Consider the following 24,196-nt stretch of genomic DNA (forward strand, 5'->3'; position numbering starts at 1 on the left):
TTTTCTTTTGAGATAGACTCTGAGTTGCCCAAACTGAGCTCAGATTTGCCATTGTCTTGCCTCGGCCTCCCAGAATACTGTTTTTACAGCTGTGTACCACCATGTCCAGTTTGATGTACCCTTTAAGTATATTTATATATGCAAACAAGATGCTGTAAGGAAAAACATGAAATCCATTTTGCTACTTTTTATATTCTAGCGGAGTAAAGTAGAACTCAAGAAAGTCATTTCTCTGTGTATGGCTGCTTATGCTCTCCTCCAGGGGAAAAGCTGGACAACACACAGCCAAGAAATTATTAAGGCCAGGCGTGGTGGCCCAGCCTGTAATCCCAGCACTCAGGAGGCTGATGCAGGAGGATCGACGACAGAGTCCAGCCTGGGCTACAAAGTAAACTTAAGGCCAGCCTGAACTGTATAGCGAGACCCTGTCCCAAAAGAGATTAAAACAAGGAGCCAGGGATTTAGCTCAGCGGCATAAGCACCTGCCTGGAAAGCACAAGGTTGTGAGTTCAATCCCCAGTACCAAGTCCTTTTGTGTGTGTGTGTGTGTGTTTTTCTCTTTTATCGGTACCGGGGATTGAACTCAGGACCACACACTTGCAAGGCAGGTGCTTATGCCGCTGAACTAAATCCCCAGCCCCAATGCCCAGTATAAAAAAAAAAAAAAAAAAAAAAAAAAAAAAGATGAAAACAAAAACCAGTATAAATTTGAAGAATTTTCTTTTTTTTTTTTTTTTTTTTTGGTCTTTTTCATTTTTATCGGTACCAGGGATTGAACTCACGACTGCCTGCTTGCAAGGCAGGCGCTTATGCCGCTGAGCTAAATCCCCAGCCCCAAGTTTGAAGAATTTTCACCTGCTCCTCATCCCCTGGAAACAGAAGTGAGCAATCATAAAAGACAGGAAGAATTCATAGGAAAATGCCCTTTTAAGTATGGTGGTTCATACCTGTAATCCCAGCACTAGAGAGGCTGAGGCAGGAGGATGTGAATTCAAGACCAGGATGGACTACATAGGGAGACTCTGTTTCAAAAAACATAATAATAATAAAGAAAATACCATTTAATTTTAATTTTATTTTATGTTTGAGACAGGGTCTCTATGCAGTTCAAGCTGGCCTTGAGCTCACTTTATAGCCCAGGCTGGTCTTGAACTTGCAACAATCCTCTTGCCTCAGCCTCCCAAGTGCTGGGATTACAGGTGTGCGACACCAAACTTGGCTGAAAATAACATTTTAAATCTTCTTTCTTACTTTTTGGTAGTGTTGGGCAAGAACCCAGGGCCTAGTGCATGCTAAAACAAGTGCCCTACCCATTGCTGTATATCCCCGACCCAAGAATACACCAGAAATTTAGTAGAAATATTAGGAAATTATTCTGGACTTGTGTCTGGTCATCCCCAAAGCTGGCTCAAACTGAGGGTTTGAAAGGGGAGCAGAAAGCCTTTTTGGTGAAGGTTCACCCAAATGAACACGGTGTAGCCTTGGGATTTAGGGAGGTGGAGTTATTTTTGGTAACTCAATTAAAATAACTACATGCTCAAGTTACTTCCCGGGAAACCATGGTATCTCTGTGTCTTTAACCTGTCACAACCTATGCTGATGTGGGCCTTTCCCCTCCTTCCCCCCAAGCATTTACCGCCATGCTCCAAAAAAGATAATTTTATTTTTTCCTGTTTAAAGCAGAAAACAAAGACTCATAGAATCCAGGGATCTGGCTAATGCGCTTACTTACTCAAGGAACCCTAGATCTGCCCCCTGGAGGCAAGCCTTATGGCCTCCTGAGGAACGGACTAGATACACACAGAAACCAGCTTTATTACTGCTTAGCTACAGGCTGCATTACTGAGTTTGGGGTGATGACGTCGGTTATTTATTTAGCAGTAATGGGGATTGAATCCAGGGTCTTGGTATTCAGCTTCATGACCAGTCAATTTTAAAAAGCTGAAGCCAGGCAGAGCGGACTACAAAAAAGCAATCAAAAATAAAAAGTAAATCCAGCACATACGAGGATTGCCACGATTTCAAGGCCAGCCTGGGCTACACATAGACCCTGTCTCAAAAAACCAAAAAAAAAGTTGAGACAGGGTCTAAGTTTTTAAACTGCGTAGGCTATGCTTATATTTGGGATTCTCCTGCCTCAGCCTCCCCAAAAATGGGTCAGGCATGAGCCAAAACACTCAGATAATGATGGTGTAATACTTTCTTTTTCAGTCTAGGAAAGCATAGTAAATATTTTGTATTAGTACATGTTTGCAGCATGTAATGATCACATTCCTCTTGGAGAACTGGCAGATGTAAGTCATTTCTAATTCCTTGCTTTGGAGACAGGGTCTTGCTATGCAGTTCAGGCCCACCTTAAACTCATGATGATCCTTCTGCCTCAGATTTGTATTAATTGCTTTTACATCCCTTCCCAACCCTCTGGATTTCTGATGGTAATTAATAATGTCCACACTATGGGCTGGAGGTTTAGCTCAGCGGCATAAGCGCCTGCCTTGCAAGCAGGCAGTAGTGAGTTTGATCCCCGGTACCAATAAAAAGGAAAAAGACAAAAAAAAAAAAAAAAAATGTCCACACTTCCAAACGGTTTACCTTTCTAAGAGAAGTTGAAGGTGAGACAGAAAAGGACTTTTTTGCTGACTGTGGTGCAACACATTTATCAATCTCAGCACTCTGGAAGGCCAAGGCAGGAAGATCACTGTGAGTTTCAGGCCATCTCGGGACGCAAAGTGAGTTCAAGGCCTGCCTGAACTGCATTTGAGACCCTGCCTCAAAAAGACAAAAGTAAGGGGTTGGGGATTTAGCTCAGCGGCATAAGCGCCTGCCTTGCAAACAGGCAGTCGTGAGTTCCATCCTTGGTACCGGTAAAAATACAAAAAAAAGAAGAAGAAAAAGGGCTGGTGGGTGTGTGTGTGTGTCTCAGTTTTTTTGGTCTTTTTCGTTTTTATTGGTACCAGGGATCGAACTCACGACCACATGCCTGCAAGGCAGGTACTTAGGCCGCTAAATCCCCAGCCCCTGTTGTTTTTTGACACAGAGTCTCACTGTGTAGTTCAGACTGCCCAGGCTGGTCTTGAACCTGCAGCAATCCTCCTGCCTCAGCTTCCTGAGTGCTGGGATTACAGACGTGTACCACCATGCCAGGTGAATTACTATTTTTTTTTTTTTCCTTTTCTCGAATTACAATTCTTTGAAGACAGGTGTGTGTGACCTAGGGTTCAATTCTCAGTGTTGCAAAACAACAAAAATTATCAATTACTACTATACTTTGTGTAGGAGTTCAAACTTCTGTTTTGTTTCTGGTGCAGGGGATCAAATCCAGGGCAAGTTCTGTACCACTAAACTACTCTTTTTTTTTTGAGACAGGGTCACAATATATAGTTCAGGCTGACTTTGAATTTTAGGGGATCCTCCTACTTCAAGCTTTCGAGTGCTAGGATTATGGGGTGGTGTGCAGTACCATGTCAGGCTTCAAAGCCTTTTTTTTTTTTTGTCTTTTTAAGAAAAGAGTTTCACTATGCAGTTCAGGCGGGCATTGAGCTCACTTTGTAGCCCAGACTGGTCTCGAACTGGCAACAGTCCTCCTGCATTAGCCGACCGAGTGCTGGGATTACAGGTGTGAGCCAGGACGCACAGCCCAAAGCCTTTATTTATTTATTTTTTAAAATTTAAGCAAAACAAGTGGAGTATGAACCTGAATGTGGGCACCCAGGTAGTATCAGGACAGCCTAGGCCGCAGACATCAGCTGCTGCTGTGATTTTGTGGCTAAGTCACAGCAGTTGGTAATGAAGTCCAGACAGGTTGAGGCCATCCTGTTTTTGTGTTAGTTTTATCTGCCTATTATCTCCTAACGCACCTCGGGGACACAGTCTATTGGGTTGTGATATTGCACAAATAATAAAACAACTACTTATTTATGTCTTTTTTTTCTTTTTGTGGTGCCAGGAATCAAACCTTATGTTTACCAGGCAAGCGCTTATGCCATTGAGCTAAATCCCAGCCCCTTATTTTTGTCTTTTTGAGACAGGGTGTCCCTATGCAGTTCAGGCTGGCCTTGGGCTCACTTTGTAGCCCAGTATGGTCTCAAACTAGCAAGGATCCGCCTGCTTCTGCCTCCCCAGTGCTGGGATTACAGAAGTGCGCTCCCCCACCAGCCTCCATCTGAATTACCTTAAGCACCAAAGGAGCAGTGACCTCACCCGAGCTTCCTCCCAATCCCAAGGATTCCAGGTGCCGAGGTGTCCAGTTTCAGATCTGAATTTTCATCTTTTTTGGTGGCTCCCTGTTGAGTTGCTTTGTCACCGAAACTACCAAATACGATGTTACTCAATAATCGGCTTTATTTTGTTTTGTTTCGTGAGACAGGGAAATTATCCGGGTTTTTATAGACATTTTTCCTGCCACAGGATTGCAGTGTTAACGTCAGGCCTCTTTTAGGCCACTCGATCACAGCAGTGACTAAGAATCTTCAGCCTCCAAAGTTGTGAAGCACCCCGTGGTCAGGACCCCCAACACCGCCCGCTCCACCTACCCAGTTCGCGGACTCCGGGACACGCAGCAGAACCCTCCGGCGGTCCGGGTCCCGAAGCAGGACACGAGCGAGCGTGGGCAGGCTGCTTTAAGGCCCCGACGTGGTTGGGGACACTTGTAATCCCGAAATTAGGAGGCTGAGGCAGGAAGATCCTCCGAGCGAGCCTGGGCGATCTAGGGAGTTAGCGAGGCCTTGTCTCAAAAACCCCCACAAAGATCTGGGTTGCAGGTCAGTGCGAGGGCCCGGGGTCCTTCCCCAGAGACAGGCGCGCGAGCATGCTGAAGACGAAGCCTCAGGGGTTTTCGCAGCGTCCATCTAGCTCCAGCAGGGGACCTGCCCGCCCCGCCGCGGACCCCGCAGAGAACCCGCAGCCAAGAACCAGTGCGCTCCGCCCTCAGGGACGTCAGCGACCCGACCCCACTGTCGCCCGCGCCGCGCTGCGGGGACCCCGGCGCCACAAAGGGCGCACCCCAAGGCGTGCAGCAGAAGAGGGGCCGCCGCTGCCCCCCCCAGGCCCCGCCCCGCTCCCCACCGCCCCCACGCGCGCCAAAGCCGAAGTGCCGCCCCTCCCCCATAGCCGAGCTGACGCGAGCCCCCGGACCTCCCCCGCTCCCGCGGTCTCCAGTCCACGAGACCCGCCTCCGCCCCCGCCAATGCCGTAAAGCCCCACGGGACTTGGAGTCCTGTGGCTGTTTCTGTGCGATGTGTTGGCGGGTGGTGGACTACAATACCCAGAAGCGCCCTCTCCACGCCCCTCACCGCGGGGGCCGGGCACCCTGGACTACATTTCCCGACAGCGCTCGCAGCGCTCCCGCCCTCCCTCCCGAGACACGAGCCGAACTGGGCGTCAGGTCGGGGAGCCGGTCGGGTTCCCGCTCGCTGCCGCTGCCGCCGCCGCCTCCCGCAGAGCTTCTCCCGCCTCTTCGCCGCGCCGGCCCCAGGAGCTGCATCGCTTACTCTGCTCCACCGTGGAGCCGCCAGTCCCGGAGCACCAAGCGCCACAAGCGACAAACCGAGTCCCTCGTCACCTCAAGCCGAGGCGACCCCTCCCGGGTCCGCCCTCGCCCCGTGCGGCCGCCGGAGCCCCCGGTCCGGAGGGACCCGCAGCCCGGCCCCTGCACTCCCGCAGTCGCCGGCCCCCGCCCGGAACATGGACTCCGACTCCTGCCCCGCCGCCTTCCACCCGGAGGTGAGTCCGAGCTGCGCCCGGTCGTCCCGGCCTCCGCGCCTCGCCCCCCGGGCGGCCGCCCCCTCCCCCCGCCGCGCCGCTCCGCGCCCGGCCCGGCCCCCGCCGGCTCTGCCCGGACGCCCGCGCCCCTGCGCCCTTCCCCTTTTCCGGGCACCGCGCCCACCCGTGCCGTGGACGCCCCTCTCTCGCCCGCGTCGCCCCGGGACCGGGCTGTGCCCCCGCCCCCCGCGCCGACTGCTGCCGCCTCCCTGGCCTTTAGCCCTGGGGGCGCGACCCGCCGCCGCCCTTTTTCCCTTTCTGTTCGGGGTGCCCCCGGCCCTCTGGGCTCGGGTCTCGCGGACCGCTCGGCCCCGCCGCCCCCGCCCCCGCTCCCGCTCCGGCTCCGACTGGGGCCGCGCCCCGCCCCCTGGCTCCGCGCGCGCCCGCCCGGCCCCCGCTCCCTCCGCCTCCCGGGCCCTTGTCCTTGGGGGCCCCCAGCCCCCGGGCTCCCAGGCTCGCCCCAGCCCCCGCCAGCGCGCCCCCGGAACCCCCCGCCTCCCACCCCGGCTCTGCTCGCTCCGCCCCCGCTCCCTCCCCCTCCTTCCGGGGATCAGCTTCGGTCCCCCGGTCCCCCCTCCCCGCGTCCCCCGGCCGGCGGGGTCCGGGTGCGGGTCCAGCGGCGCGGGCGGGCGGGCGGGCGGGCGGTGGGGGAGGGGCGGGGACGGTAGCGGCGACGGGCGCCATCTGGGCTCGCCGTCTCCGTGGGGCTTGGTGGGGCTACCCCGGCACCGGGCTCCCCAAATGCTGCTTGCGTCCCGCAGCCCCCACCCCACTGTGGGCCCCGCACCTTCCGGGGCCGGAGGGCCGCGGCGCGCCCGGCGGCGGGGGCTTCGGCCATTTGCCTCTCCGGGGCGGCCCCCTCCCGCCCGGCCGCCGCCGCACATTCGCGTCCCGGGCGCCGGCCCGTCGTGTGCGATCCCAGAGAAGTTAAAGTTGTCCCCGAGTTGAGGACGGGTGCGGCCCTCGCGGGCGCGCAGGAAGCAGTGCTGTCCCCCTCCCTTCTCGCGCGGGAAGGGGGCCGGTCTCGGGCAAGTTGGGGGTGTTTTAGAAAAATGAGGCGTTTTCGAAGGAAAATTTAAGCGCTCCTGTCCGCGCCTGGCTGGTCTACTCGCCCTCCCCGCTGCAGGGCTGCCCGAGCCCTGCGGGGCCGCCTCTCCTTGGCCAGCCAGCGCGGCCAGCCAGCGCGCGGGACCGGGGGCAGCTCTCGGTGATGGCGGGGCCGTGAGAAGCAGCCCGGGGACGCCGCGGGACCGCGGAGGCTCCTCCTCTTAGGGAGAACACCCCGTTCCTTGCAGGTGTCCCCCCTTTGAGTGGGCAGGGTCGCGGGACCGCCAGGCTGGAGCTTCTGGCTCGCATCTATAACGTGCGGCCGAGGCGGCAGCAGCTTGCCTAGTATCCAGAGCCTGCACCCTGGCTCTCGGGGGCAGAGTAGCCGAGGGGCCCTCCTGAGCGCACAGAGGGGTCCCGACCTCTGACCCCAGTGGCTGGGCAGCAGGAAGATTCAGAGAGCTGGGAACGATAAGCCTTCATTTTTGCAATGATTTAAAATACTTGAGTTACAGATCCAGCTGAGTGTGGTTTCCTAGTGGAAAATCTGGCAAAAAACGTCAGTTAGTGCTGATAGGCGTGCAGGGATCAGTAGATAAGGTCAGAAAATGCCACATGAGCTCCGACAGGTAGACTTTTGTGCAAGCTTTTATCTCCTCGCCAGTTTCCCAGTGTTCTTGGCACAAAACCCTAGTACTCCTCTTGCAGCTTTATGAAAAGTGTTGTTTTTTGACCTGAACTTAGCTTATCTTGTTTCTAGGCTGCAAACCCAGCAGCCTGGGTTGGGTGCTGGCAGTGAAAAGCTCAGCTCCTGCTGTCTGTGGGTCCTCAGGGGGCCCCTCCTTCATTCCCTCCTCTCTCCGCACAGGAGTACTCCCCCGGCTGCAAGAGGCGCAGGACAGTGGAGGACTTCAACAAGTTCTGCACCTTCGTCTTGGCCTACGCTGGCTACATTCCATACCCGAAGGAGGTAAGGCCCGCTGCTGTGCAGGCGTGCAGGCGTGCAGGAGGGCAGCCTCTGAAGGCCGCCTGGTGACTGCGGGCTGTATGACTGCAGGCTAGAGGCCGGCCGGAATCTAGTCTGGGAACTGAGGGCAGCAGGGGGCTGATAGAAAGTGCAGGCTCGGGCGGAATTACATAACAAACTTTCTGGATTTATTTGCAAATGATATGTGTGGTATTTGCCTGCTCCTAGCAGTGGCCATAGGAGATGGCTGCTTTCTTATTCCCGATTTAATGGTGAGAACATGTGAGGTACTGGACGGGAAGGAACTACCTTGTCCTGGGCCTGGGGGCCACACCCTGCCCTCTGCCCGCATCTCAGTCAGCAGAGCTTTGTGTGAGGTGTGTGACGTGGTTTTTCCTCTGAGAGTTGGTCAGGAGTGTGGGTGAGAGCTGCCGTGAGGCTCAAACTTCAGAAGCTATGGATAAAGAATTCAGTGCTTTAGGGGGCAGCACCATGGCCCTGGTTTATTCTTTCCACTGGCCTGACAGGTAGATAGTGTCAGCGTTGTGCAGTAGAATGATGCTACTGTTTGCAAATAATGTGCTTGACTGACCCAGAGCACCGGAGAGTTCAGCCTGCTCCTTTGGTGCAGTCATCACCTACCTCAATGTGACAAATTTTGGGGTATCTTCAGAGTTTTATTGCAAATTCTCATCTTGAATTCAGTTAATTAAAATATCACTTTTGTGAGGGCAGAGGAACAGGGAGCAGCTTTACAGAGGGAAAAGTGAGAGATTACAAGGGGGTATCTGGGGACCAGGGATTTAGCTCAGCAGCCTGAGTGCCTGCCTGGCAAGTGCAAGGTTGTGAGTTCCATCCCTGGTACCGCCCCACCCCCCTATCTGCAGTCCTTTCTGGCCTTTTTTTTTTTTTTTGTTGTTGTTGTTCATAAGACACAGTCTTGCTAAGTTCCCCAGGCTGTTCAGTTTTGTTCTGTTCTTTTTTCCTTTTTTTTGGTCTTTTTGAGACAAGATCTCACTGTGTAGTTCAGGCTGACCTTGAGCTCGCTTTGTAGTCCAGGCTGGTCTTGAATTTGCAGTGATCCTCCTGCCTCAGCCTCCTGAGTGCTGGGATTATAGGTGTGAGCCACCACACCCGGCTCTCTCCAGTCTGTTCTTGAACTTATAGCAGTTATCCTGCCTCAGCCTTAGGAGTGTGGGATTGCAGGGGTGCACTACTGTACCCAGCTGGGATGTATTTTTTGCACATGGTGGCTGGGACTGGACTCCAGGGATTCTTGCATGCCAGGAAGTATCCCGTGCCCCAGCTTCTTTCCTGGGGTACTGAGCAGCAGTGGGGTCTGGGCTCTGGGACAGAGCTTGAGGGTCCTCGGTGTGGTTCAGGCTTGTATTCTCCTGCACGTTGCTGGGTCTGGGCTTGTCAGAGGTGAAGAGCCAGGAAGCTCTGCTGGGGGCTGGTGCTGGTCCCTGGGCCCAGCAGGATTAACAAGAGCCTGTCCCTGTGTCCCGGTTCTTTTAGGAGCTTCCTCTGAGGAGCAGCCCCAGCCCTGCCAACAGCACCGCTGGCACCATTGACAGCGATGGCTGGGATGCTGGCTTCACCGATATGGCGTCCTCCGTGCCCCTGCCAGTGTCTGACCGGTGCTTCGGCCACCTGCAGCCCACTCTCCTGCAGCGTGCCAAGCCCAGCAACTTCCTGCTGGACAGGAAGAAGCCAGATAAGCTAAAGAAGAAGAAGAAGAGGAAGCGGAGGGAAGGAGACGCAGCGGGGCAGGAGAGCTTCCACGGGGGCCTGCTGAAGCTGGAGCCAGCCGATCCTTACCCTGAGACCCCCAGCAGCCCCGCCCTGCAGGACCTGCCCCAGGCCCCCAGTGAGCCTTGCTCGGGCTGGGACTCCGACACTCCCTCGAGCGGCTCTTGTGCTACCACCGTGTCCCCCGATCAGGTCAAGGAGATAAAAACTGAAGGCAAACGGACAATCGTCCGGCAGGGGAAGCAGGTGGTGTTCCGGGATGAGGATAGCACCGGCAACGACGAGGACATCATGGTGGACTCAGGTCAGTGGTGCCAAGGGCTTAGCCGCTGCTGGGCTGGGGTGAGGGAGGGGCAGAGTGATGTTGGGTAGTCCGGCTCGGCACCAGGACGGGAGGTGCAGGGGGTGGGTGTGCTTCCAGCCCACACGCAGTCCATGAGGAGGTGAGCGTGAGGGCATTGGGTGTGAGGTGGAGCACCTGGTGGCTGCACGTTGCCACCCCTCTGCACTTGATATTGAGAGAGGTTGGCCCTGGGGACAGATGGCATGGGTTTTCCTGACTTAACCCAGGCTGGGTTCACACCTTGGATCTTCCTGCTTCAGCCTCCAAGAGAGCTGGAGTTACAGGTGCGCGGTCCCACGTCGGGCTTCCCTCCCCTTCACGAGTTCTTTCTGTGTAGATGACGATTCCTGGGACCTGGTCACCTGCTTCTGCATGAAGCCCTTTGCTGGCCGCCCCATGATCGAGTGTAACGAGTGCCACACCTGGATCCACCTGTCCTGCGCGAAAATCCGCAAGTCCAACGTGCCGGAAGTGTTCGTCTGCCAAAAGTGCCGGGACTCCAAGTTCGACATCCGCCGCTCCAACCGCTCCCGAATGGGCTCCCGGAAGCTCTTTCTGGACTGACGGAGGTGGCCAGGAGACTCCGGGCAAGGGGACGAGAGCGGGGGCCTCCGGGCCTTCCCTTGGTTGAGCACAGAACCCCTAGCTCGAGCGGGCAGATCCCTCATTCAGGTGCCTAAGCGAAGGACAGGCTGTCCCTGTAGGAACTGTACATAGCCTGCGACTGAGAGCCGTCGCCGCCTGCCCGGAACACCCAAGTGCAGTGGCTGGGTTCAGCCTAGAGGGGGCGGTCCTTGCGGTTTTACTGTCTTTGTCCGTGACCCCCACTGTTTGGAACCGGGCTGGCTGTCCTTCCTGCCTCTCTAGGCCGGGGTGGGGAGCCACTTGCATCCCCAGCCTGAACGAGCAGCCATATGCGTCCATTCCCTGGTGTCTGTGTCCCCCAAGTGTCTGTGCGGCAGCCGTCTGGTCACCCCTTGCTTTGTGGCCCCTGATCTGCCTGTCCCGGACGCACTGCCTGGCCACATGTGGGAGCAGCTGTGGCCTTCAGAGTGGAGGGCGGCCCGGTGAGGCTTTGGTATCCCCCGTTGTTTGGAAGGGACAGTATGTGGCCACCTCTCTGAAAGGGTTTCCTGGGGGTCAGGGTGGCCGTGTTGAGAGCTCAGTGTCCCGTTTGCACGACATACAGACCAATCCTCACATAGCACACGTCTGTCCAGGCCAGCCTTCTGCTGGGTCCCTTTCTCTAGTTGGTGTTCTGAGGTCCCTGAGGCCCAGGTGAGCAGCAGGACGTGGGCAGCTGTGCTTGGGATGCAACAGTGGCCTGCAGTGACAAACATTCCTGGCTGGCCTGCTGCTTGTATGGCTGGCCTTGGCCGCAGTCCTCGTGGTGTGGGGGTGGGTCACTGAGGCCTTGGGTTCTCCTCGGCCCCACTGGTTCCCCACCCCACAGCACCCCCGGTTGGCGGTGTACACCAGTGGTGCCCAGTTCTCACTCAGGACTGTTCCCAGGGTGACCGGTGCGCTGTGCCCGTGCCTCGGGGACTGGGTTGAAGCCCTGTTCATTTTTTTGCCGATTCCCTGCGGTGTGGGCCAGGCTGGCTCCCCTTCACCGAGCACGGGGGGCCCCACTTTCTGTCCAGTGTCTTGGGTACTCGTGCAGTCTCCTGTCCTAGGTGTTAAAATCCTGTTGTGCCGGGCACGGAGGCGAGGGCACGGGGCAAGGCTGGTGGGGGACGGGGCGCCCGGTGGGCAGGGCAGGGGCGCGGAGTTTGCCAAAGATCTGCCCGCGCCGGAAACCAAAGTTGCAAGTTTTTTCCTTTTAAAAGTCCCGAGGTTTTAAAAGCGCGCTGAGGAACTCACGCGAGTTTTAGAGGGGGTCCCCGTGCCCCCACGGTTTGCAGCTTCCGGAACGCGTCCCGCACCCCTCTGGGCCCTGTCCTGAGTGTGCGAGTGGGCCTGGCCGGCGCTTGCCCGCCTTATGCAAGTCGGGCGAGACCGACGGGGCTCCCGTAAGGGCAGGGGAGTCACCCCGGAAGCGCCGGACCCTCGCCTTCGTTTACATGGTTCTGTGTGATTATAAAGTTTATGTGTATAAAGCGAGGTGTTTCTGTGAAACTGTAGATTTTGTAAATAAAGATATTGCTACTTTGAGGGTCTGGCCTGGCGTCAAGGTGTGTGCGGGGTTCGGGGGCGCGGGGTGGTCGCTGGCCTGGCTGGCGGGGAGCTGCTGTGCAGAGGGCAGCCGTATCCGGCGCCCCGCTCCTGAACAGCGGGTACCGACAGGGCCGGGGTGGGGGTGGTCATCCTGGCCCCGGCGGGCCTCGAACGTGGGACGCAGCATGGAGGCGGCCAAGCCTGCACGTCCAGCCTCCCCGGGCGCTGAGCTCACAGCCGCGCGCCGGCCGGTGGCCCGCAGGGCTCCCCGCGGTGACGTCAGGGCGCCCACACCCAGGCCGTGGCGCTGCAAGCCCGGCGGGTGAGCCTTGGGGGAACCGGGGCCAGGAACCAGGTCCTTCAAGGAGCAGGGGCGAAGCCTGCAGCCCCGGAGCTCCCAGATCCCGCAGGAGACACGGGGGGCTGGGATCTCGGGCGGGGGGCGGGGAGCGTCCCCACGGGGCGCAAGGCAGGCCCCGCCCCCGCTCCGCCCCGCAGGCCCAGCGCCGCCATCTTTGTTAGGGGCAGACCAGGTTCTGCGATGCCGAAGTCGTGCGCAGCCCGGCAGTGCTGCAACCGCTACAGCAGCCTGAGGAAGCAACTCACCTTCCACCGGTGAGCGAGGGCGTCCGCCGGGGGAAGGGGCGTGGGGCGTGGTGTGTGCACGGACGGGATCCGAGTGGTCCGTGCCCTCCAGGGGGCCCGGCCTCCCGGGCTCTGAGGTCCTCGCGGCGATGGAGGCCGGCGTCACAGGGTCGCTTGGAGTCCCCGCACTGCTGCCCCAATTTGCCCGGGGCACACAGCTCCCAGGCGCTTGTAGAGCGCAGCGCCCGAGGGCAAGCGGCGGAGCCTTTGTCCTCTGTGCTCTTTTTAATGCGTTTTCCAAAGTCAGATTCCATGCAGAAAAGTGTGTGTGTCGCAGTACACAGCCCCGAGCTTCACGCTGCAGAACATCCGCAGCCCACAGGAGGCCCCCAGCCTTCACCCCTTTGTCTATGCTACCCCACTGCCCACAGGAGTCCAGCCCTGGACACCCGCCCATCTTCTATCAGCTGGAATCGGGACGCGCATCTGTTTCATGATGTTTGTGAGGCGTCTTGGGCATTTCTTTTCCTGACTACATAGTCTTCACGATGCACGTGTACAGTGGGAGGGAACGTTGGCAGCTCCGCTGTTCGGGCAGTGAGAGGCAAACACTGCTGAGGGCAGTTTGAAGAACCTTGCTCCCATCTTTCTGCTTCTGTTGGGGGTGTGCCAGGGTGCAAGGGACTCACTTCCATACTCTGTTGAAGAGTTCTGTCTCCCGAGACCTCCTAACCCAAAATCTAGTGGTCTGACCGCAACAGGTTTTCTTTTGGGCTGCTGGGATCAAACCCACAGGTGCTCTGCCGCAGAGCTACCTCCCAGCCCCTTTTTATTGGACTTTTAATATTTTGAGAGTCTTCCAGCAGGACCTGAACTTGTGATCCTCCTGCTTCAGCCTCCCAAAGCGCTAGGCTTCCTGCCGTGCACCACCAGCATGTGAGCCCACTGCTCTCTTGTCCTGCGTGGCTCCTAACACATCCCGGTCTTCTCTGGCGTAGGTGCTCCTTCTCTGCCTTTTGCTAGGTTCTCTGTTTCCTACTCTCCCTTTATTATCCCTGGTGCTAGGGATCGAACCCGGGGCCTTCACACCGAGCTTCAACCCAGTCCTTTTGAAGTTTTTAAATTTTGAGGCAGGTCCCTGTAAGTCACTAAGCTGCCCAGGCTGGGCTTGAACTTGCACCTTCCTGCCTCGGCCTCTCGGAGTGCTGGGGTGGACAGGTTTGCCTCACCGCACCAGCAGGAAACTGCTTCATTCTGTCTGGGCTGCGGGGCCTGCAGGTGAACCTCACTGCCTGGCTTTCGGAATAGACCCGTGCCCCTGAGGCAGGTGGGCCCTGGGCTTGCTCATGCTGCAGTTGACCCCTCCACCTCGCCTCCTGTTGGCCTTGGGGAGCCCCTGTGGCTACCTTTCTCATCTCCCTCAGGGTCTGCTCAAATGTCACCTCTTAGCTCAGTGGGATGTATCCGTAGTCTCAGCTACTCAGGAGGCCGAGGTGGGACAATTGCAAGTTGGAGGCAGCCTGGTGAGCTCCTGTCTCAAATAATTAAAAGGGACTGAGAGTGGGGCTCAGTGCCAGATCCCTTCAGGAGTCCTCTCTAGAGGTGGCTGTCCCTGACTGCCCCAGTACTCCCTGCTGTGTGTCCTCAGTGGGGGTGACCGAGTCTGCATCTGCCTGTGCTGCCTGCTGCCTGTCCTTCCTAGAGTGCAGAGTTTTGTTCACTTCCGGGTCCCTGGCTCCAGTGGGAGCCATGTTGCTTGGGAAACACAGCCCACTTGGATTCCTACCAAGGATGCTGTTGGGGAAAAGAAAACTCGGGGTGTGGTGGTGCATGCCTGCAATCCCAGCATTTGGGAGGCAGGGGCAGGAGGATTGCCAGGTTTTCGAGGCCAACCTGGGCTCTGTAGTGAGTTTTAGGTCAACCTGGACTACACAGAGCAAGACACCTTCCCTGCCCCCAGGAGGCCTGGGACAGCCCGGAGGAAAGCTGGCAGTTCACCGTGCTGTTTGCACCCGAAGCCAGATCTGGAGTTTGGAGAGCTGACCCGGGTGGCCCCCTGGGGGTGGGGTGGGGTGAGGTGAGCCCCGAGGCGCCCTTGGCCCGCCTAGCTCTGCTCCTGCTCCCCGCCAGGTTCCCATTCAGCCGGCCGGAGCTGCTGAAGGAATGGGTGCTCAACATCGGCCGCGCCGGCTTCAGGCCCAAGCAGCACACGGTCATCTGCTCGGAGCATTTCCGGCCCGAGTGCTTCAGCGCCTTCGGGAACCGCACGAACCTGAAGCACAACGCGGTGCCCACCGTGTTCGCCTTCCGGGAGTCCGCGCAGGTCGGGGCGTGGCCTGCGGGTGGGGCTGAGGCCAGTGGAGGGGGAGGGGTGGCCTTGGGGGCCCTCAGCCCCGCCGCCCGCTGGCCCGCTCAGTGCCTTAAGAGAATTGTGTGACGCATGCACTGTGGCCTTTTTCCAAAACAAGGGCCCCAGCAGGAGGGTTCCCTGAGCCGGGAATCCATAGCTCCCCGGGGCTCCGTGGCAGGATTTTAGCTGATCTTGTTTGGCTGGTTTTTCAGATTGGGGGGGCGGGAGGAGGTCCAGATTGGCCTCCAGCTCACAGCTGGATGCCTGGCTCCGGGTGCCCTGGGTGGGGGCTGCAGGGTGCCAGTGTAGGTGGGCGCAGTCCTTTCTTCCATCATGCAGGTATATAGAGCTCAGTGGCCAGGGCTGGGAGCCACCTCCCTGGCGCAGTCCCCCGTGCTTCCATGCCACAGTGTCCAGAAGCCAGCAGTGGCCTTTGTGGTACCTGCTGCGTGGCACAGGCTGTGGTCTGTCCCTGGTGGGCTCCACATGGTGTGGCTCAGAGGGCGGTGTTTACTGAGGATGGGGTGGCGGGGGACCTGCTCAGCTCTGCTCCCTGGTGGGGGACACCTGTGGACAAAGGGGACTGCAGGTGGGTGATGAGGCGGCTGGGCGGCCAGCTTGCCTTTAGTCCTGGTCCTGCTGTGTGTGAGCAGCCAAGTGAGGCCCAGCGCCCTGGTGTCTTCTGTCCCACACCTGCTGCAGGACGCAGAACCCACACTCGGTGGAGATGCTGGCCCTCGGGATAAGGTAAAGCCACTGTGGGTGGCTCCACACGGTGGTGCTACAGGGCTGGGCTGGGCCCCTTTCTGGGCCGCCTGGGAGACATTGGGAGACTTCGTGGCACCTGTCTCTAAGGAGCCTATCCTGGAGTTGGGAGGCTGAGGCCGTTCATGCCACCCAGCCGGCCCTGGGATTGCTGCTGCAGGAGGATGCCGTGTACACTGGCCAGGTCCTGTCCACCTGACTCTGCCTGCTGTCCCCAGGTCCGCCCCAAGGTGGGGGTCGGGGAGCACAGCCCTGATGGGAGCCTGGATGCCACCCGTGAGGAGCTGCAGCTGCAGCCTGGAACCAAGATGCCCGTGGCACAGGTCAAACAGTGGGCCCTGGTGGCAGGGGGTGTGGGTGTGTGAGCAAGTCATAGTTCCCCCAGGACCAGGCTGACTAAAGTATCCCACTGGGACACTGTCCTGCTGGGACCTGGCTTCTCTCACTCCACCCTCTGTCCCCAGGCTGCAGGAAGCCCCAGAGCCCCATATCCCGGGCAGCCACCTGACCACAGCTATGCGCTCCTGGATGCGGCCGCCCTGAAGGGGAAGCTCGTGCGCACACTGCAGGAGAATGCGGCACTGCGCAGGCGCCTCCGGGCCCAGAGGCTGCTGCTGCGCAGGATGTGTGGCCGCCTGCGAGCTGCAGAGGGGCGCCGGGGACCCCGGCCCAGCCCTTCCTAGCCGCCAAGCCCTGGGGCCCTGGCTTTGGACGCTGAGTGATGGGCAGGAGCCACCAGCAGGGCATGGTGTGCTGTGCACCACACACCTGAAGCCACGTGCTTGGCAGTGCCTAAGGCCAGGACCACCCAGTCCTTCTGAATTGTTGGGCCAGCAGCTGGGGACAAGGGGTCGCAGGGCCACTTGAGAATAAAGGGACTGTGCTGCAGAGCATCCTGCACCCAAGCTTGGCCTGCCAGCAATTTCCTGTGGCAGCCTGTCTGCAAAGCACCAGCGACTAAGCTCAGGGAGCTGCCAGCGCCCTTGTCCATGCAGCCCAGGCTGGGTCCTGGGCACGGGAGATGGGCCAGGCCATGGGGAATGAGATGCTGCGTGTACGCAGATTTCAGGGTATTTATTGTTTGGTGCCGGGCAGTGCACGCAGGTGACACAGAGCCTGGCCCCCAGGGGTCTCTTGCAGCATGGGATGCGGTGGCCCCTACAATGGACAGAGCAACTCCCATTTAAAACTGAGATGACAAGGCAAAACTGGTCTGGGCTGCTCTTAAAAACCGGAGGAGGGGACTGTTCGCAGGGACACGGACACTGGTGCTGACAGCAGCAGCGGGTGCCAGGCCCAGGTCGGGGTGCCCCAGGGCGCTGGTGATGGCCCAGCAGAAGCCTGGAGGGGGCTGGGCTTTTCCACGACGCCACAGCGCCACTTGCTGGGCGCTGCCAGGAGGCACAAGGCCTGCGGGCCTGGGGTCCCGAGTGTGCCCTGGTCCTGCTGGCTTTGCCTCTTCCCCACGGTGCCCCACATTCCAGGACGGTGCTGAGCGGGGGCAGCCCAGGCCCTGGACCAACAGCTCCGGTCTGAGTCCAGGGCTGAGGAATGCTTCGAGAGGCTCTGGAGCGGGGAAGAAAGAGACTCATCTCCAACCTGTGTGTTCCTGGATAAAAAGCAGTTTTATAGCCCGTGTCCTCTGGCCCGGTGATTCAGCAGAGAAAGGGGTGCGGACCCCTTTGGCAGACGTCCGCTCAGGGATGCCACCCCTGGCCTTGCTGCACTCCCTGCACTCTGGACTCATGGGACCAGGGCGCCCCAAATGGCTCTGGCTGGGCCAACCCGCTGGGTGCAGGCTGGGACCTGCCCTCTGGGGCTGCGATCCTGGGGTGCCCGGGGCCTGGCACAGGGTGGCGCTGTCCTGGTCCTCCCTGCAGCACCCGTGACATGGCCTCTGTGTGTCCCTGCACATAATTCACGTGGTACCACACCTTCTAGAGGAATAAAATAAAATAGAGCATCTGATCTCGGGGTTTCCCCTTCCGAATTTGTGGACTCCTGGGGAAAGGGTCCTCAACGCCTCTGCAGCCACCTCCCGGCAGCTTATCCATCTGTGTCGATCCTGTGTGCTGTAAGGCAAAGGGCGACGCAAGCTATTTGTGGGCTCGGCAGCCTCCAGGCCGCCAGCCGAGTGCGCCTGTGACGCCGTGGGGTCCCCGTCCCTCACGCTGCCGCCACTGCCCTCCTGCCCAGCACGTGGCCACTCACACTGCTTAGGTATCCGCAGGGCCTCGCTGTCGGGTGCTGTCACCTGGTGCAGCACTCCTCGGAACTGGTACAGCACCCGCAGGCTCTTCTCCTCACCCACGCAGGGGTCGTAGAAGCCGGGCAGCCCTGCCTGCGTGGGCGGGAGGTCAGGGTGCTTGCTGCACCAGCTCAGTCTGTCCACATCCTCCCCACCGCGTCGCTGCGGAAGCTACTGATGGCAGCTGGCAGACCTGTTGTTCTCCTCGGGTCCCCACAGCTCCCTCCTCCGTGCCAGGGCCAGCTGGCAGTGGCAGAGCCGGGCGGTGCGTACCTTGGAGGCCTCCGTGAGTAGCAGCTTTGAGTCCTTCACCAGGCACTGCAGGGGCACCGTCACATCGATCACCTTCACCTTCTCGCTCCTCCGGCTCTGGTCGTTGACAAACTTGCCATACCAGGCGTTGACGATGATGAGACCTGCGTAAGAGTGGACAGGTCAGAGGTGGCCATGATGGTGGCCCCAAGGAGGGAGGTGCGGGACCCGAGGCCAGGAGGCGCCTCTCACCCATCCTGGACTCCTCGGCCTCGACGATTCTGCGGACAGACTCCTGCATCAGGCGCACCTGCCAAGGACGGGACATGGCGTCAGGGCCAGACCTGTACACTCAGCCCCTGAAGCAGCCAACTTCCCAGTGACCCCAGTGAGGACATCCATGACCGGAGAGGCATCGGCATTTGTAATTGGGATTGAACGTGTGAAGCTGCACCCCAGCTCGTCCAGAGGGACCCGGTGCCACCTGGCCCTGTGGACAGCATGGCCCACCTGGCAGGCCTCACTGCCTGGGTGCCACCCGTGTGTCCATCTCAGCCCGTCCCCTGCCTTGGGACCCCACGACACCCAGCCATCTGTGCAGGTGTCTCTGGCTGTCCTGGCCTATGAAGGGAAGAGGAAGGGGACAGTGCTGCCGGCTACTTCTGCCCTCTGGGATGCCAGAGGCAAAGGGCACCATAAATTCCAGGCTGGCGGTATCACTAAGCTGCAACCCCAGCCCTGTATTTTTTTTGCCATTGGGAATTGAACTCAGGACCACGTGCTTAGTCAAGCCATACCCTTCTGTTTTCCTTTTGGTACGGGGAATCGAACTCATGACCTTTCGCTTGCCAGGCAGGTGTTCACACCAATGAGCTAAATCCTGGCTTTTTTTCCTTCCCTCGAAACCAGGGATCAAACTCATGACCTCATGCCTGCTAGGTAGGCGCGCTTGTGGTGCTGAGCTAAGTCCCTAGCCTGGTCCTCCATTTTTCTAACCAATGCCTGCACTAGGCTCCTGCTCCAGCCGCTTAGTTTGAGACAGGGACTTAGGATGAGGCCCAGGGCTGGGCTCGGGGTTAGTGGCTCTCCGCATGCTCCTCTTCTTGTGTGTGTGTGGGGGGCCTGTCCGGCACTGTCTCAGATCAAATGGGGATGTGGAGAGCTGAGGCCCCTACTCTGCACAGGGTGTGAGACCTGGGGAGGGGACATGCACTCACAGCCGCCTCTGCCTCCTGCTTCTTCTGCAAGATGTCGCTGGCGGTGTTCTCCCTCTGCTTTTCCAACTCCCTTTCAAGAGAAGCAAATCCACCAGTGAGCCGGTGTCACCCAGCAGCAGTCGGCAGGACCCCACGCTGGACCTGCACCCAGACAGCATCGACATCCTAGTCCCATCCCTAGACAGCTCCGTCCCACCCGGGGCCCTAGGGAGCCCCCGCAGCCTGCCTGGGTCAAACCCACAAACGTGCTTTCCTGCAGTAGCGCGCTGAGGCCTGAGCCGGTACCCAGTGGTCCACTGTGGACTGAAGCCAGCCTTCTGCCCCGTGCCTCGGACCTCAGGAGCATGGGGAGCATGGGGACCCTGGGCTGTGGGGTCTGGAGGCAGAGGGCTCTGGGCTCCATGCAGGCAATGGTAGAAAGCCCCGTGCACATCACCTTGGCTAAGGCCCTTGGGATCAGCTCCAGGGACTGTGACAGGCTTGTGGGACATCCAGGGGCACGGTGAGAACGTGGCCCTCAGGAAGAAGGGAAGCTACTGCTTCTGGTGCCTCCACTCCTGGTCCCTTTGCGGGTGTTGCGGGTACAGAACCCGCTCAGCTGTGTTGCCTGAGCCTCTCCAGATTTTACGCCGAGATGGGCCTGGCTAAGATGCCCAGGTTGGCCCTGAACTCTCAGTCTTCCTACCCAAGCCTCCTGAGTAGTGGGCATGAGAGGCGTGCACCCCATGCCAGGCTGAGCATGTTACTCCCTGCGGTCACAGTTTAGGGTTTATTCCCCGCACCCCAGAAGCTGAACACATCATCTGCTCTGAGCAACATTCCTAGGGAGACAGAGTCTCGATGAGCCACCGAGCCTCCCAGGTCCTTCCTGGCTGAGTTTTCAGTCCTCCTGCCTCCACCCCGAGTGCTCCGAGTCCGTCCCCAGGTGGTGGTCTCGGAACAGAGTGTGTGGCACCTGGCCTCCTCCCCAGGGTGGCCCTGTGGGGCGAAGCAGAGGCCGGTGCAGCCCGAGACTCACTTCTCCTTCTGCGCCCTGAGGTACGGTTTGATGACCAGGCGGTGCATGGCAAAGTAAACCACCAGGGGCCCCACGGTGGCGTAGAACACGGCGCTGGGCAGCAGCTGGTCCGTCAGGTGGATGGGGAAGAAGTAGGTCTGGCTGGCCCTGTTCAGCCTGGGGACAGACAGGCACGGTGAGGCAGCACTCCAGCCCCGGGAGGACTGGGCTCCAGGCCCCCAGGACCCCTGAGCCCAGGCAGAGCGTCTCGTTCCTGAGAAGTCTGTGATGGCTCACAAGCCACGAGATGGAGGATGCTGATTGTGGGCAGGGCCACGCACTCCCCGCTAGGCGGCCATCCCACCAACATTGACTGTGAACTCGGCCACTTACGGAGGCAAAGACTGCGTTCCGTGTTCAAGCCGCAGTCCTGCTCTGGCTGAGCTCAGTCTCTCTGTGTGCCACCACACTGGAATTGTCTTTTAAGTATTTTGGGTTTTTTGAGACCAAATACACTTCATAATACACTTCGGGCTTACCCTGAACTTGGGGTGAGCCCCTGCCTCAGCCTCCTAAGTGCTAGGACTGTAGGCCTGGCTTTGTTTTGAAAACAGAACAAAAATGGCTGAGGCAGGAAGCCTGCAACTTGAAGGCTACCCTGGGTTGCACGGTGAGACTCTGCCTCAGGAAACCAAACACAAAATAAAGAAAGAAGCAAGTATGGCATGGTGGCTGGAGCAGGGGACCCGGGCCTTGCTCAGGACACGCCGGCACAGGTCACCCCTGCAGCCGCTCTATTTATTCCTTGCAAAAACTAGACGACTCCGAGGCCTTTGCCTGCCAGCGAGCGCTCCTGCACTGTGCTATACTGAGTCCAACCTCTGCCAAACTTTGAGACAGGGTCTCAGCTGTTTGCGCTGGCCTTGACCTTGTGAGCCTCCTGCCTCTGCCTGTAGGCGGCTGGATTAGAGCTGTATGGATGGGGCCACTGTGCCCAGTTGTATTTGTTGGTAGTCTGTCTTTTAAGACGGGGTCTCACTAAGTAGCCCAGGCTGATCTCGGACTCAGCAGTCCTCTTGCCTCAGCCTTCTGAGTGCTGGGATTACAGGTACACGCCACCATGCTTGGCCTTTTTATTTTCCTAATTTTAAAATGGGGGGCGGGATTTGGAAGGGTGGGGGAGGGGGATGACTGCAGAAACAGGCCAGCTCGATGGCCCGTTCCAGGTGTCCCAGATGCCCTGGCCACGACAGATGGCTGTGAGCTGCTCTGCTCTCCAGCAAGGGCCCTCTCACCTTGACGCTCCCTACTTCCACCGTAAGGTGAGTCAGAGAGCCAAGTTGGTCCCTGAGCAGGGGAGGGGACGGGACAGTTCTGAGAGTGGTGAGCTGAGCAGGAGCCCAAGGCCACCTCCTGAAGTGGCCACCTATTGCTCCAGGCTGGAGGGTACCCCAGGAGCCGCCCAGGAGGGTGGTTGAGACTTCAGGCTCGGCCTGGGGCTGGGGAGGGCATTTCCTCTGTCATGGGAGCTGACCCAGGCCTCACGCCAGGCCCAGCCCCTGGCTTCGCCGGTCTCTGAGCAGAGGAGCAGCAGGTGCTGAGGGGACTGCAGGAACCTCTGCCTGCATGGAGGGGCCAAGAGGACCAGTTCCGGGGCTGCAGTGACTGAGAGGAGGCAAGGGCCGCGGAGACCCACCAGCCACTCCCCCGTCGGCATGGGGACCCTGAGATGTGACTGCCAGCATGGAGTGTGCTCTTCGAGATGAGCGGGGACCCAGGTTACTCTGGATTCGTGTCAGGTGATGCTGGAGATGATGCTAGCCTCCCTCAGAGCGCACGGGACACTGGGTCCTCAGGGCACAGAACCCACGCACCCCTCCCAGCGCTGCTGGTCATCTTTCAGGTGACAGCGGAAAGAACAAGCCTGCATGTGCCGGGCCCAATGGTTCCCCCTAAGCGTTGTCCTCCCTGTTCTGTGACCCTGGGGATGGAAGCCAGGCGGTTTCCGCTGAGCCTTGCTGCAGGCTCTGACTCGCCCGAGAGAGACTCAGTCTGCAGTCCTCTGGCCCAGCCCCTGTAAACACTGAGGCTGCAGGCATGTGCCACCAAGCATGGCTGGCTTTTCTTCTTTTGAGACAAGATCTTGCTATGTGTAGTCTGGAATTTGCGATCCTCCTGCTTCAGCCTCCCCAGAGCAGGGTTCATGGCAACACCATGCGATGTGGCACCAAACATTTCCACCTGCAGGCCGCCTGCCTGAGCTGGAGACTCAGGACGGGTCCAGCCGGCTCTCGGGGTGAGAGTGCAGTGCCCGAGGGGACTGAAGTCACAAGGCCGGACAGGCCACTCGGGGAGCTCCAGCAGAGGAGGCCCGTGTGTGCCCGAGGGGGCGTGGGTAGCAGCAGCCTGGCCGCTGGACCCAGAGCAGCCAGCAGGAAGCCCCGCAGCTACACAGTGAGAATGACCACGGCAGAGGCCAACAGAGCTCCCTGTGCACTGAGTGCCCTCTGACCTCTGCTCAGGAGGCTGGGAGGGAAGCACAGGGCCCCCGGGGACCCAGACCGCAGAGCCGAGGCCACTGCACCATCGCATGGGCGTCAGGGTGGAGGGGCCAGCCAACTTACTTGACCTTGAGGGAGACGCCCTGCGGGACCCCGATGCTCACGGCCGCACCCAGGACGCTGTGCCTGGAGATCTTCCTCTCGGCCCCGTACTCCACCACTGTCCCGAAGAAGCCTGCCCTGCGGAGTGGAGTTGCTGGGGCCATGTCCTGCGGCCACCCACAGCCCCGCCCATGGGTGTGACTTACTTCAGAGAGCCTTTCACTCGGGTCTGGTCATCGTCTTGGAATTTGTGCTGATAGCTGATCAGGGCGAAGGAGTGCGGGATCCCCAGCTGTGAACACAGAGGAACAGGACCAGGGTCCCTGCAGCCCTGCCATGGCCCGGAGCCCACGGGCTTGGCCACCAGAAGGTCATGGCTCAGGACGTGCTCTGAGCAGCACAGCGTGGAGTGGCACCGTGCGGATTGAACAGTGCGTACCAAGAGCTCCCGGTGTGACCTGTGTGTAGCCCTCCCCCGCAGGACCTGCTCTGAGACGGAGCCTCGGGACTGCACCAAGGGTCATGTGCTAGCTTCTCGACCGCAGGGGCATCTGCACAGCACCAGACGGGAGCACTGCGTCCCCACACTCACCTGTAGGGCCACGGTGAAGTGGCTGGTCTTGGTGTCACGCACGATGCTCGTGTTCATGGCTGACTGGACGCCCCAGCGCCACTGCAGGTAGCCCACCGTGTTCTTGTCCAGGTTCCGAGCCAGGACTGTGGTCAGGCCGGGCCGGATGCCCCGGGACGAAAACTGCAGGGCACAGTTTGTCGTCACAAAGCTGGGGGACAGACAGACAGGCTCTGAGGACACCTGCTTTCAGCTGTGCTGCCCTCTCCCTCTGCCAGGCTGACACCCTGCTTGGGGTTGTCACTGTGAACCCCGGGTCTGGCTCCCAGCGAAACAGAGAGGAGTCTAAGGAAACGGGCGGCAATGGGGTGACCTGCATGCTCGGGACCTTGCAGGACACTGCGCTCCTCAGTGACAGCTCCATGTGACAGCATGGGCCCGAAGAGGCGGTTACACCACCAAGGCGCCCCTGGGCTGACCCACAGCTGTTGACAGCTGGCTACCTGTGACCTCAGGGACCCTTAGCCTGCCTCCTGGATGACAGAGACAGGGTCCACAAGCCCCAGCTACTTCCAGCAACCC

General features: G+C 59.1%; 3 protein-coding genes across 6 annotated transcripts in view; 2 read left to right on the forward strand and 1 right to left on the reverse strand.

The window, feature by feature from the left end:
• Positions 1-5,340: 5,340 nt before the first annotated feature.
• Phf13 (PHD finger protein 13) lies at positions 5,341-12,023 on the forward strand. Its single transcript, XM_063235415.1, has 4 exons — positions 5,341-5,721; positions 7,676-7,777; positions 9,293-9,830; positions 10,207-12,023. Exons 1-4 carry the CDS (start codon positions 5,683-5,685, stop codon positions 10,431-10,433), a joined length of 906 nt encoding a protein of 301 aa, XP_063091485.1. The 5' UTR covers positions 5,341-5,682; the 3' UTR covers positions 10,434-12,023.
• Positions 11,933-17,694, forward strand: Thap3 (THAP domain containing 3). Of its 4 annotated transcripts, none has more exons than XM_003471230.5 (6): positions 12,330-12,348; positions 12,549-12,641; positions 14,742-14,934; positions 15,664-15,708; positions 15,945-16,049; positions 16,191-17,694. In XM_003471230.5, exons 2-6 carry the CDS (start codon positions 12,568-12,570, stop codon positions 16,407-16,409), a joined length of 636 nt encoding a protein of 211 aa, XP_003471278.2. In that variant the 5' UTR covers positions 12,330-12,348; positions 12,549-12,567; the 3' UTR covers positions 16,410-17,694. The 4 variants fall into 4 exon arrangements, with proteins under 4 accessions (XP_063091484.1, XP_003471278.2, XP_063091482.1 ...); XM_063235413.1 differs by lacking the exon at positions 12,330-12,348 and adding an exon at positions 13,043-13,109 and having other exon boundaries at positions 12,534-12,641; XM_063235412.1 differs by lacking the exon at positions 15,664-15,708.
• Positions 17,333-24,196, reverse strand: part of Dnajc11 (DnaJ heat shock protein family (Hsp40) member C11) — a 42,419-nt gene continuing 35,555 nt past the window's right edge. The window contains exons 8-16 of the mRNA XM_003471452.5: positions 23,636-23,825; positions 23,250-23,335; positions 23,065-23,181; positions 20,462-20,617; positions 19,444-19,513; positions 18,479-18,536; positions 18,248-18,390; positions 17,938-18,067; positions 17,333-17,798 (exon numbers count right to left, since the gene is read on the reverse strand). Coding sequence (XP_003471500.1) covers positions 17,773-17,798; positions 17,938-18,067; positions 18,248-18,390; positions 18,479-18,536; positions 19,444-19,513; positions 20,462-20,617; positions 23,065-23,181; positions 23,250-23,335; positions 23,636-23,825 — 976 coding nt within the window. The 3' untranslated portion in view covers positions 17,333-17,772. The remainder of the gene's footprint in view (positions 17,799-17,937; positions 18,068-18,247; positions 18,391-18,478; positions 18,537-19,443; positions 19,514-20,461; positions 20,618-23,064; positions 23,182-23,249; positions 23,336-23,635; positions 23,826-24,196) is intronic.

The sequence above is a fragment of the Cavia porcellus genome, unplaced genomic scaffold (genome assembly GCF_034190915.1).
Source record: "Cavia porcellus strain 051 isolate PalLab524CR breed Dunkin Hartley unplaced genomic scaffold, mCavPor4.1 scaffold_25, whole genome shotgun sequence".
NCBI lineage: Eukaryota > Metazoa > Chordata > Mammalia > Rodentia > Caviidae > Cavia > Cavia porcellus.

Excerpts from the sequence above, each read along its gene's own strand:
- Phf13 (XM_063235415.1), top strand. The coding sequence starts at position 5,683 with ATGGACTCCGACTCCTGCCCCGCCGCCTTCCACCCGGAG. Across the intron at positions 5,722-7,675 it reads CCGCCGCCTTCCACCCGGAG|GAGTACTCCCCCGGCTGCAA; the intron begins GTGAGTCCGAGC and ends CTCTCCGCACAG. Across the intron at positions 9,831-10,206 it reads GGACATCATGGTGGACTCAG|ATGACGATTCCTGGGACCTG; the intron begins GTCAGTGGTGCC and ends CTTTCTGTGTAG.
- Thap3 (XM_003471230.5), top strand. The coding sequence starts at position 12,568 with ATGCCGAAGTCGTGCGCAGCCCGGCAGTGCTGCAACCGCTACAGCAGC. Across the intron at positions 12,642-14,741 it reads AAGCAACTCACCTTCCACCG|GTTCCCATTCAGCCGGCCGG; the intron begins GTGAGCGAGGGC and ends GCTCCCCGCCAG. Across the intron at positions 14,935-15,663 it reads CCTTCCGGGAGTCCGCGCAG|GACGCAGAACCCACACTCGG; the intron begins GTCGGGGCGTGG and ends CACCTGCTGCAG.